At 35.1% G+C, this 12,580-nt stretch overlaps 1 protein-coding gene across 2 annotated transcripts; it reads left to right on the top strand.

Annotated features, from left to right (window-relative positions):
• The first annotated feature begins 534 nt into the window (after positions 1-534).
• LOC105328972 (secretin receptor) lies at positions 535-12,133 on the top strand. Of its 2 annotated transcripts, XM_034461654.2 has the most exons (13): positions 535-1,462; positions 6,128-6,238; positions 6,384-6,520; positions 7,456-7,550; positions 7,690-7,855; positions 8,463-8,619; positions 8,917-8,977; positions 9,326-9,395; positions 9,633-9,724; positions 10,140-10,163; positions 10,959-11,118; positions 11,353-11,394; positions 11,524-12,133. In XM_034461654.2, exons 1-13 carry the CDS (start codon positions 1,318-1,320, stop codon positions 11,875-11,877), a joined length of 1,614 nt encoding a protein of 537 aa, XP_034317545.2. In that variant the 5' UTR covers positions 535-1,317; the 3' UTR covers positions 11,878-12,133. The 2 variants fall into 2 exon arrangements, with proteins under 2 accessions (XP_034317545.2, XP_034317546.2); XM_034461655.2 differs by lacking the exon at positions 10,140-10,163 and having other exon boundaries at positions 537-1,462.
• Positions 12,134-12,580: the final 447 nt, after the last annotated feature.

The raw sequence follows: 12,580 nt of genomic DNA, 5'->3' as shown, positions 1-12,580 counted from the left end.
TAGTAGGGCAGTACAATGTAAGACGCCCTTTGTCTATATCGTCTCCCGTAGCGGTCACCTTATTAACAATTAATTAATGATGACAGTGTCGGGAGAGAGAATGTTTGGTCGAGTGAACATGGGGCATATTTTATCACGGGAGCTGTAAACACGTCCATTTAATCAAGCCGTGTATCTCACAGAGAGAGAGAGAGAGAGAGAGAGAGAGAGAGAGAGAGAGAGAGAGAGAGAGAGAGAGAGAGAGAGAGAGAGAGGGGGGGGGGGAAATTTTGCATATGAATATAAGATTGAAATCAAAAATCAAATTATATAGCCCATCAATAGCAATGTAATTTAGGATAGAATACTTTATCCGTTATAATATCGTGTACACATGTTTATATAGATATCTAAGTTGATAAATACATATGTAGATAGGTAATATAAGTAAATAAAAAGATAAATTAAGATTGCACGGTAACAAATACTAAGATCAAGAAGATTTCTTAATGCTATTTCGATAAAGAAACCCCCCATCAAACATCCCGCTGGATGAATTATCGGTATATCTATGAATATGGGACCGACTAAATCGTCCAGTACGGCTTCGATCTATCGAAGGAAAAGGGAACATTAAATTGACAAACGACTTCATTGTTAGGTGATTACAGGGAGAAAAACAACTTTTATATTCGCCGCACTTTGTGTGATGGATAACACTGGCCGTAACTGTAATAGTGGACACTAGAAAGTCTAGTGCTGAGAAATATAGCTTTACACCTAATGCGTTTGCCGGTAAGGCAGTTGAGATAACTGCTTGGGCGCATCTCCTTGGGTCGTATTCATTTCCATTTTCACCCTGTGTCGCAACAGACACTAAATGTGTTGAATCTAAAATTTCAAACAAGGATGTTTTAAAGACTTCGGTTATTCAAAGTCATTTTAATTATTGGGATATAAGAAGAGGAGAATTTAAGATTGTGTAAACACAGAGAAGACGCGTAGCATGCTTTTGAAGAAGAAAATTACAAGGATCGTTTTGAAGTATAACTCGAAGCCTGTGATTGTGTATATGAATTCCGTGTTTTAAAGTACGCAAAGCTCTTAAAGAGTCAAAGTCTGGGTTTTTTTTCTTCCTAATTAATTCTAATAATTAACGTTAACAAGGTAAGTGTTTCAAGTTTTTAGCAAAAACTGCATGAGATCTATAGTGATATCTCAGACCTTGACTGAAATGAGAAAAGAACTTCTCGATTTGTGGGATCTAAAGACTTAGGACTCGTGACTGTTGTTGAAATAAGTGTTCATTTTAGTGAGACTTGTTGGAATAACACAGTGATGAGAAACCAGTCCAATCTGGAGTTTTTCCGGGATGTAGAATCCTTTTTTGACAGCGCCGACCAGAAGGAGGCGCTAACACGGAAGAAGCTGGAGTGTACGGGACTAATCGCCGCGGAGAGGAACACCATGTCACGTGTCAATGGTCAGTGGAGAGAGAGAGATAGACACAGAAAGAAAGAGAAAGATAGTCAAAGAGAAAAAAGCAAGACAGATGGAGAGACGAGAGAGAGAGAGAGAGAGAGAGAGAGAGAGAGAGAGAGAGAGAGAGAGAGAGAGAGATCCGTGTCTACTAACAAAGATTGATGGTTTTACTCTTGTGATATGACGGTAATTCGGTGTGTATTGTTTCTTACACGCTGTGTGCATTCATTATTCGCTGACTGTGACCTCCGGGTCAAATGTCTGTAGCACTGCTTGAAGGGTCATCCTTATATATGATATCTTCAATGTAACAAACGTGCAGAAATGATATTAAGACGTAAACAAACGGTAATGGAACAGGTTTTTTATTCTCTATGGGGTTAATTCCCGTTTTATTGAGGAATAAGCGGTAGCATTCAGATAGCGTGTTGGGCGATTTTCTGAAATCGTGTATTTATAATATCTACTGGAAAACCGCTACTCCTCTTTAACATATGGAGTAATCATAGGTTTGACAAATAAATTTTGATCAAAACACCCCCCGCCCAGGTCTGAACTTCTAAATCATTACAAATCTTCTTTATCAACTCGTAGTTATATCGTATTTCTTATTTACAATTTGAATGAGAATGTTTACGCGGTCTAAACAAATTCAAATAAAAGCACATGTCCTAAATACATGCATGAAATTATCAAAACAAAGTTTTGGATTTCTTTTATTTCTATTTAAATATGAAAATTTACCAGGTTTCCTTAGAAAATTACGTAACATCTAATTATTTGTAAACATAAAGTGTTATATTTCTAAAAACGATATCTTTAACAAAACAAGATTGAAAACTTTTGAAATACAGCAAACATTGTTTACGTATTTCGCTAAAGAAGAATTAAGGTAACCTTATAGGATGTGTTTGTGTCCCGGGTCAGCAGATTGTAGTAACATTGACGTAGTCATGACGTCACATGTACATTGAATCCGGTACAATAGAATGTTTGATCTATAGTTGATGTATGTACATCGCACTCAAAACAAAGAATGTTTTTAAGTTTTATCAGTCGACTCTATATATATATATGTGAAGTACACACAGGTCAGTCTTATTTGTGTACACAGTGCATGTAAACATTAGATTAGTGTAAATGTCGGGACGGAATGTCTTAAAGTGACATAAGAGAAAGAAACTGGACTGTAGTATTATATAATAGGTTAATCCGATTTCAACATTTTCACCCCCAATATCAACTAAGTTTACTATGTATGTGCATATGATTATGGTTTTTCTTTATGAATATGTTTTATGGTGCGACCGTTGGGGCGAGCAATGATTAAAAATTACCATATGAATGCATCAACGTGACAAAAAGGAAGTCAAGGCGTTGTCGTTAGAGCTCACAGTGATTGCCTGCACTCACCATTATTACTCATATTAGCGTATCCGATTTTTGTTAACATAAAACGCAGATGTATCGGTAAAAGAGAAATAAAGACACCTGTGGTCCAGTTTAGGGTTTAAGTGGGCAAGTTAGAACCAATTTAACAAGACCTTGGACTTTCAGCTGGACTTAGCTATCTATTTCTTGCGTCAAAACAGGTTAGAAATGACGCGGTTTCAAGCGAAATATACACCAATTGGGTAGTCTAAGCTCAAAAGCCAGACAAATCTTGTTGATTTCAAAGAGCAATGGCCGAGTGGCCAGTAGTGAAACAGACAGGCCTACGTCACATTGCTGTTTGACACAAGTACCCAAAGTCCAAGCTCTTGTTAAAATGGTTCTATATGTTTAAAGGGGGAGGGAAGGAAGGGGAGGGGGTTAGGCAGAATATACCAACGAAGTCCAAACCTACAAGGTTGTGACACATGTCTACATAACAGAAGCTGGAAAAGTAGTTATGGTTTGACTCTCTAATACAAAGAAAATTATGGGTTGTTGTCAACGAATACATGTATATCGACCTGCGTTAACCGGAAAATAGAAAGGTTGACGGAGAAAAAAATATTTATTTTATGGGCGATTATAAAATATTAATGCTATTTTTCTTTTCGCACATTTAGATTTTACGCTGTCATGCTTTTTGACGCAAGAAAATACCCTTCCAAGAACCTTTACCCTTTTGCTGCTGGTCATATCACGACAGAATATAATTTGGTCATGAATCATAAACCATTAATTGTTCGACTCTACGTCTTCTAACAAAGCAGCTAGTCTGAGACAGTGGAGCTTGTATTTTATTCAGTGAGAGACGGTCGTTACATTAAAAGAGAATAGTTTAAGTTTGTACATGTATTATTGAATGACAACGGTTACCAGCAGAGAGAGAGAGAGAGAGAGAGAGAGAGAGAGAGAGAGAGAGAGAGTCGCCCATCTACATGTAATTTCTTTCTGACCGGGGAGCTACAGTTCTGCAGCTAGCCCACCTAGCCAATGCATCAAACTGATTTGAGATGATTTCGTTTTGAATTACATGGTATACTTGGTGTTTTCGAGATCAACTGAAAAGGTGGGATTGGGGTAACACTGTCAGGATAATTTATAAAGCAATTGCACAATTAGTGTAGGGTGGATTGCTGCAATGCTGTTGTTGCAGTGTACTGAAGAGTAACAGGAACTTGATGCATAAGTCAAAGACTATATGACGTTTAAAAAAACAATGAACGTATGACGTCATACTTACCTGCGCGTCCATGGAATTGTTCTACAAAATTCACTTCAACTGAAAATGATACAACCTTATGAAACCTTTGTGAACATGAACTAAAGATATTTAAGGACGGGCAATAATAAAAGGTGTTGCTTAAAAAACAGTTCACCAAAGGATTTTCTTTTCAGGTACATGGTTTGATGAAATGATTAAAGAATAAAAAACATTCTGCAGTTATCTGGGAAATCATCTTAATGGACATATACTTAATATGCTGCATAAAATCTGTAAAAGGGGACAAGTGAACAAACAAATCGGGGTCCGGATAGATGCTTTATACGGTGGTTCTTCTAAACCGTAACGGTCGGCTACCCTCCAAGATTGATGTTTTAATAGCGTCACAATGCATGTTACTGGATTGTTGCACCTTTGTTTCACCGGGTTCACAGAAAAGTCAGCCATGATTCAGTCACTCGATTAGCGCATCATGATTAACCTGTTGCTAAAAAGTTAAAATGAAGATGGTGACTCATAAAAGGTTGATGCATAGACATAGACATGTAGTCAGAGTTGTAAACTTCAATTTCTAAACTCCCAACTTCTGTTGTCGAATAACATCAGTCATAATTTTTCATTAATTGTTTTAGTGATTTTGAGTAGTTTGCATTTGTTTTAAGAAAATGGCATATCAATGTCATCTGCATAATCGATATATCGAATAATCGATAATGATTTGAGCATATTCTATTGCATGAAATTAAACAAATGTACGTGTACAGGTGTATTTCATTCGTATGTTCCCTCCGTATCAGAGGTTTTTTTTATACATCAAACGCGCCTGACGATCGATCTCTGTAGCTGTCTATTTATCTCCAAACTATCATGACTCATGGTCGTCAAAAAGTGGAATCAAGCATCAGAGTCAAAGGTTAATGGAGAATTTTCCTTGTAAAGTGAAACTTGTTTTAACTGTAAATTAATGATTATCTGTATGAAAAACGGAGGCAAAGGGGATATTTTTCTACATGTGTAAGACGGGGAGTTTTTCAATCGTTATTTAAAGCTGTATACATGCATATAGCGTAATAAATGAACATTTTTAATGAAATGAATTAATGTTATAAACGTTCTGCAAATTATAAGATTTTCACTTAGTTACACAAATAAGTTATACCATAAATTCCTAGAGAGAAATTTCACAATTTTGAAATAATCAACATTCAACGCTTATCTGAAAGGCCCGAGAAGATGCGATTGAATTTGACAATTATGTGGAAATATTTTTATTCTATAATGTTTATCCAGATGGGGAAAAAATAAACTAAAAAGATTGAATTTTAACACAATGATTAAAGGAGAAAAACCAGTATCGAAAGATATTCGTCAAATCGTTAGCCAAAAATGAGTCTGTATCTTTGAAAAGGGAATCTCGCGAGATCTGTCGACATCATTAACAGGTGAATGGGAATATATACGGAAAAACCGTTCATGTTTTATCGTAAATTGATAGAAAACAGATCTCCTAAACATCACTGTGAAATTGATAATGAGCCTTAATGCGAAAGGCGCGCGCTGCTGCTTGTTACATGTTTGTGGGTTTTACCGCGGGGTCAAAATTTTTAGTTCACCTGTAAAAGTTAAAAGCTCTAACTAGATTCTTTATACGATGTTTTACTCCATCGTTATTAGTATAGTGCTTATATCTATTTCCCGGGGTAAAATTTGAATGTCGTTTATGTATTTCTAAGGTTATATATTAATTATATCATAATTAAAATTTGACCTGTTTTTTTCCTTCTATTTTGTAAGTTCATTACATTTAACAAAATTAGATACATGTTATTGCCTTAGTTCATCACGTGCCACTTTTTAATAAATATAGAATTTTGCTTATATAATATAATGCACTAGTCTTATTCACATATGTGTGTGTGAGAGAGAGAGAGAGACAGAGAGAGACAGAGAGAGCATGCAGTAATATGTTTTTTAATGTCTTTTTTTATTGTTTGATCAAATCCTTGACAGTTTCCCAATGTGTGAGAGTATGGGACAACATCATGTGCTGGCCCCCCACCCCCGCGGGTCAGCTAGCCGTTCTACCCTGTCCCAGCCACATCAAGAACATTGACACCACCAGTAAGTCCACAAACACGTCTATGCAAATGCATGCATGATCAATATTAAAATTGACAGCAGTAACTAAGAAAAAGATTTTGCATACTCCTTGGATATTTTCCCTTAAGAGATAATAATTTGTACAACAATTTCTGTACTTTTTCAGGAAACGCCTCCCGACAGTGTATGGAGGATGGCACATGGTTGGTCAATCCATTCAACAACCGGACGTGGACCAATTTTACCCAGTGCATCGGTGCAACAACGGGGGATAACTCCCGCTCGGTCCCTGCGCTTATTGAGGTACACAAAAACATGCAGCGTCTGAGATTTTGTTACAATAGCGATTTATGCCATCGGAAAACCCATTTAATTCGGTAGAAAAAAGAAGATGGGTGGATAAGGCGTGTAAAATGCCCATACACGGTCGTACAAGCTACTGAAAAAATAAAATATCAATAAATCTGATATTGTTTTAAAAAATCATTTAAAACAATATATATCTAACATATTATTTATTTTTAACCTATAAACATATTCAATACTTGGAATATGTTGACTCAAACAGGCGTATTCGTATCAAAACCTGCAAATACTGTCATGTTTTAGATATTCAATGCACTTTCTTTTATAGAGTGGGTCTGTGCTCCATATTTTTCTTATAGTCTAAATAAGGTCTAATGGAAAACAAGCCGATTTCAATCAACGAAAACGTGGGGAGATGACCCACTATGCTTTAAAAATATCATTTTGTATCTTAACAATTGAACGTTTTGAAAAAATAATACAAGTCCGTTAATTCGTGGCCAAAGTCATACATAATATTTAAACAGCCTTCTTTGTTGTGTCTGAAATGGCACAATGGTTAGAGTACCTGACATAAGCTAGTAACCTTATATATCTAGGTTTTTTATGTTATGGGCTCGATACCACCACAATTTCAGACAATATTTGGGGGGGGGGTTATCTTTTGTTAAATATATTAAAAACTGAATATGATAGTTAGAAATCGTGCTTTTGCAAACCTGTCTTATAATATATTTGACAAGATTTAATTGGGAAAAAATAAATTCAAAATTGTATTTTACAACTAAACCGAATGGGCATTTGCGCCATCTTATTCCCCCATCTTCTTTATTAAGTATGCTATATAAAATTTAAGAAATCTTTCATAATTTGAATTGACTCTTTTTTCTATTTTTAAAAACTAATTTTCAACGTCCCATGTTTAATTTCAGCAATATGCCGACTCAGTTCGGTTGATGTACAACATTGGGTACGGGTTATCTCTCGGGTCATTAGTCATAGCCGTCATCATTATGGTCTACTTCAAGTAAGTTAAAATGAAAGTTAAAAATGTATTCTGTACTCGAACTATAAAGGCAGTCCTAGTAATACAACAATATAGTAATTTGCAGTTCCCATATCACTCAGGAAACTTGATATCAGTAGTACCATGCTATCTGTTGTAGAAAGCTCCACTGCGCGCGCAACTCCATCCACATCAACCTGTTTGTGTCGTTCATCTTGCGAGCCACAATGTCTTTCATCAAAGACAACCTTTTTGTGCAGTTCGTGGGTTTCCCCGGTGACGTGTATTATGAAAATGGCGTCATCAAATTTAGAGATGACGTATCAGTAAGTATAAATATTCCCTGCAAGAGTGCTTCTATTTCGGTATTTTAATTGCTTTCTTAATTTTTGCATTCTTTTAGATTAAAATATATAATTATATCTGTTTAAAACCTCTACTGTAACATCACATTGTCAAAGATTGAAAATATTCATCGATTTCCCGCGCTTGAATTTGATTAATGTTTCAACCTATGACAAATGCGCTTCCCGATTGCACCATGAACACTATGGTAGCTCTTTGGCGATAGAGGCAAGGAAGTCAATAAGGTTGCAGGCTCCAAGACTAAAAATTTATGTTTTATCTGAAAAAAGTTTTTAGATCAATCAAAGGTGCCTGACCGTGAACTAGCTCATTGAATCTCAATAGACCAGTTCACCTTTTGCAAAAATGAATTGAATGTTAAGGAAAAACCGATATTCTTCTTTATGCCATAAAACTTTTGGGATAATCTAGTATATAATTGCTATTGTTCCTCCCAAAGATGACAGGACAAAGGGCATACATGTATATATAATTCTTGGAAAGTGTGGATTACACAATCGGAATCTAAATATCTTATGTACTGTGATGTTGAAAAAAGCTCTTTTTATCGCTTTGTTTATATTTTAGCACTGGGGGTGTCGTCTGTTCTTCACTCTGTTTAACTATATCGTTGCCGCCAGCTACATGTGGATCTTTGTGGAAGCCCTCTATCTACAGATACTCATTTCCGTTTCCGTTTTCATGGAGAGAAACCGGACCAAGTGGTTCATGCTTCTGGGATGGTGTGAGTATTGGATGGGGGTTATTTATGAAGTAGGAGGGTGCTATTTATAGATTGTTAGGAATGGGAGTGGGACTATAGATCTCAACACCCTGACCTCGGAACAAACCGATAAAGAACTGTTAAAGTTCATTTGATCGACGACATACCGTCTACTGAATTTGGTTTGGTTCAGAATGATTTTATATGTGTATTGATGTAGTTACATGTAAAACCAATCAAAATTGTCGGGGGGGGGGGGGTCCCTGGAATACATTGTACAGTGTTTTATAGCTAACCAAGTTTTTTCTTTCCTTCCAGTATTCCCACTCAGTTTTATTCTGCCGTGGGTATTTGTTCGGATATTTGAGTTCAACGAGTTGTAAGTAGGAACAATTTTATTTGGACACAAACTGCAAAACATCTTTCTTATTATATATACTGTATTTGCCATCACTTCATTTCGCGAAATAGCGATTTCATGATTTTCATGACTTCATGTAACTGTTTGTAACCTTTAATTTGCAACCAGAATACAATTTGCAATCGCAAATCTTGCTGATGCAAAACAATTTAAATTAGAGTATGTGTTATACTTTTGTTAAAGGAAAGTTTTTTTTTCTAAACTTTAAATGTAGTATTTTGATTGATTTATTTTTTTTATTCATTATATCATTTAAGATAAGAATAGTACGTTATAACACAGCAACCCTTATATTTTGTTTTACAGTTGTTGGAATATCAACACAAACAAGCTAACCATGTTTATCATCTATGGCCCATTTACAATCACAGTACTGGTAAGATTTTAGTGCATACTTATGGTCCACTCAAATCACAGTATGATATATACAATATAGTATATATATACGGTCCACGAAATAATAAAATCAAATGGACGTATTAAAGTTTGTCACAGCAAATGGAAGCAAATGCAAAAGTTGTACTCCATTGTTCAGAGTTCGAAGCGATATCCTTTCAATTTAGAGGAAAGAAATGCTCTAATAATTATGAGTAAATTTGTCATTTTTATTTAGATTCAGTTCATCATTTTCATAAACATCGTTCGAGTCTTATTCTCTAAACTTCATGCGTCAGCCGGACAAAAAACAAGCAGCTTCCGGTACAGGTAAGAATTTCCAGAAGTACAGAGACTTGATGAGTGCAAATTAAAAGGCCTCGGCCAGTCTCGCATTTGTAAAAATAAAAAAAAAAAACAACTTTTGCTGAACTTGTCTAGATTTCATGAATAATTCATGCCATATTCTGATTGGCTTCTGCACACGTTTTAAAAGCTGCCACCCATCGAGTTACATGAACTAGTAATAATTACGCAAGCATCATTTTAAAAAGATGCATGTTCCCCCTTACGAGGGTTTTTTTGCAAAAGTTGACACTGGCCTCCAGACTTACTATCAAAATGCTAGTCTTCAATTTTCCCGGTACTTTCGTCCTCCTTTCATTCAATTTTTAAGAGCCACGATGTGGTGATCTGATTGTACGAATATTTTACCTTTTGTGGTCTATTTCTTATTCCTTTATAGTCATATTGATGGTCACATGATAAGGTAAACCGGAAGTTGAGCTTTTTATGTTGCTTTCGTATGAAGCATAATTTTCTCTTTCGTTGATTAGTTTTGGAAAACTAACTTGATGTTTGATAAGACTTAATTATATTGTGCATGATGTAGTTGAATACATATTACGTTGTATGCAATTAAAAATACGGGAACGAGATAGCGTCGATATCGTATTAAGTGATACAAATATTTGGATTTGCTTTTTGTTTTTAGTTGAAATATCTGTAATGTCTGTAATATGTCATTTTTCTCATAAATGTAAAGAACTATGATCATTCGGATTACTCATTCTTTCTGAAAATTTGCCGTTATTCTAATTTAACAAAAGAGTTACAAGATCTTCATCACTATTCAGGGTACATTATCCGGTATTATAAATGCATCTTAACTTTCGATCACTTGTCAGATAGATTGATATGGTTTATGATTGGGTGCATGGCTTGGTATAGGTGAAGATGTTAATTATTAATATTCATTGGTCTAATGTGAATGATAAAGCACGCAATGTGTCTCTGGTATACGGTATATCTAGCTCATACCTTGGTGAATACGTAATTTGTCGTGCTATGAGTTAATCTCCAATTATGTTACATCGCGATTTCAATAGTTAGTCTTGTGTTTCTTATTGCTTTGCGAACATTTTTTTCTAATAACTGATTGATTTTGTTTTATCAATGTCTGTCGTTATTTTAACTTCAATTTCTTCCAAGAATCACTTTACTCTTATCAGGTTTGTTTTTAATTAAAACGCTTTAATGAGCTAGTTTGACCTTGGTTTTCCAGGCGCTTGGCTAAATCTATCCTCATCCTGATTCCGCTGTTTGGCGTATATAACATCATCTTCTCTGTGAACTACGTGATGACAAGCTTCGACTATATAGACGAGACCTCCATGGCTTACTTCATTCTGTTGTGGTCGGAACTGTTCTTTAACTCGTTTCAGGTAAATAACTTGATTTCTGTACTTATTATTTCATTTACTGCTGAATCAACATACATGGTGGCTCAGTTTTTGTGAATTTCGATCTTCGATGAATTTTTATTTTTTCATTCAAAATAAGAGTGAATCCATGAAACACTATACAAGACCATTAAAACCTGGATTTCGACAAAAGTTGAACTAATTTAAAAAACTAATTTAAATGATTTAACATTAACTATATACTTTTCTTTGCAGGGCTTTATTCTTGCCATGCTGTTTTGTTTCCTTAATGGCGAGGTGAGCTACTAGAGAATAAATTTATAACTTGACAATGAACATTTCCAAGCTTGCACTGTCACGCAGCTCCATTTTTTTTAACTTCATCACTGATTATTTACTCATTTTACGTATCTTTTGATTTGAAAGGTCCAGACCGAACTTAAGAAAGTTTGGCATCGGCGTTCTTTGAACTGGACGGGAAGTTTCAGAACAACACGAACATTTTTGTCTCCGAATCGTAATTCTGTGAAACATCCGTGTCCATCCAATGAAAACACGACACGTCACGGTGACGTAAAACTCAACACTAAACAGGAATCCGATTCAAAGTTATTGACTTCGGACAAAAAGGAATCAAATTGTGAAAGTGAAAATGAAACTGGAATGGGTGATACGGGTTGTACGGAGGAGCAACACCCTTGCTTAAACAATAACAAATACGACCACACAAATAGTGATGACATCACGCACAGGTGTGACGACATCATATTGTTGACGTAATCCAACTATTTGTTTGGATAATTGTTATCTATGGGAAATTGGAAGAAATACAGGGTTTTTTCTCTCAGTTGTAACGAGTATGGAATTAAACCAAAAAAGAATCAATCTCTAAAAAAACTGTTAAGAGTCTTTCAAGATTTTTTTTTCAATTTGATCTACTGGTACTTCGGATTAACGTCATATTAATGGCTTGCTCTGTTTTGTGACTTTAATTCAGTTAAAATATGTGGTTTTGGAAAATAAAGATGTACTTTTATATAGTTATTATAGTCTATATATTTATTAAACTTGAGAGTAGTACCACAATTCGTTTCCCCTCTTATTTGGTCAACATTAAAGCCTTTAAACGAAACTTTATTGCATAAATGCAGGACACTAATTAAATTCAAGGTAGTTTTACTAGTTGTTATTACACAATAGTCTAAAAGTATTGGCCTTTATTCGGTTTACTTCACAAAACTGAAACTTTCAAAGCCCAATTGCATCATCTATCATATTGCATTAAATGGATTTGAATTGTTTATAATATGAATCTTAGTCTTAAATGTAGATTTATTTATTTTAAATCGAAGCTCACTTATCTATTCTGAGGCTGCTTAAATGTTATTGCAAACAAAAGACGGGCTCCTGAGCGTAAAGAATGATAACTCTGTTTGGAAAAAAACCCTCACTGACTGTTACGTTGCAATTTGTTAATTTAATT

The sequence above is a fragment of the Magallana gigas genome, chromosome 10 (genome assembly GCF_963853765.1).
Source record: "Magallana gigas chromosome 10, xbMagGiga1.1, whole genome shotgun sequence".
NCBI classification, from domain to species: domain Eukaryota; kingdom Metazoa; phylum Mollusca; class Bivalvia; order Ostreida; family Ostreidae; genus Magallana; species Magallana gigas.
The sequence above is the reverse complement of the archived record's forward strand: the minus strand, read 5'-3'. Positions and strand labels throughout refer to the sequence as shown.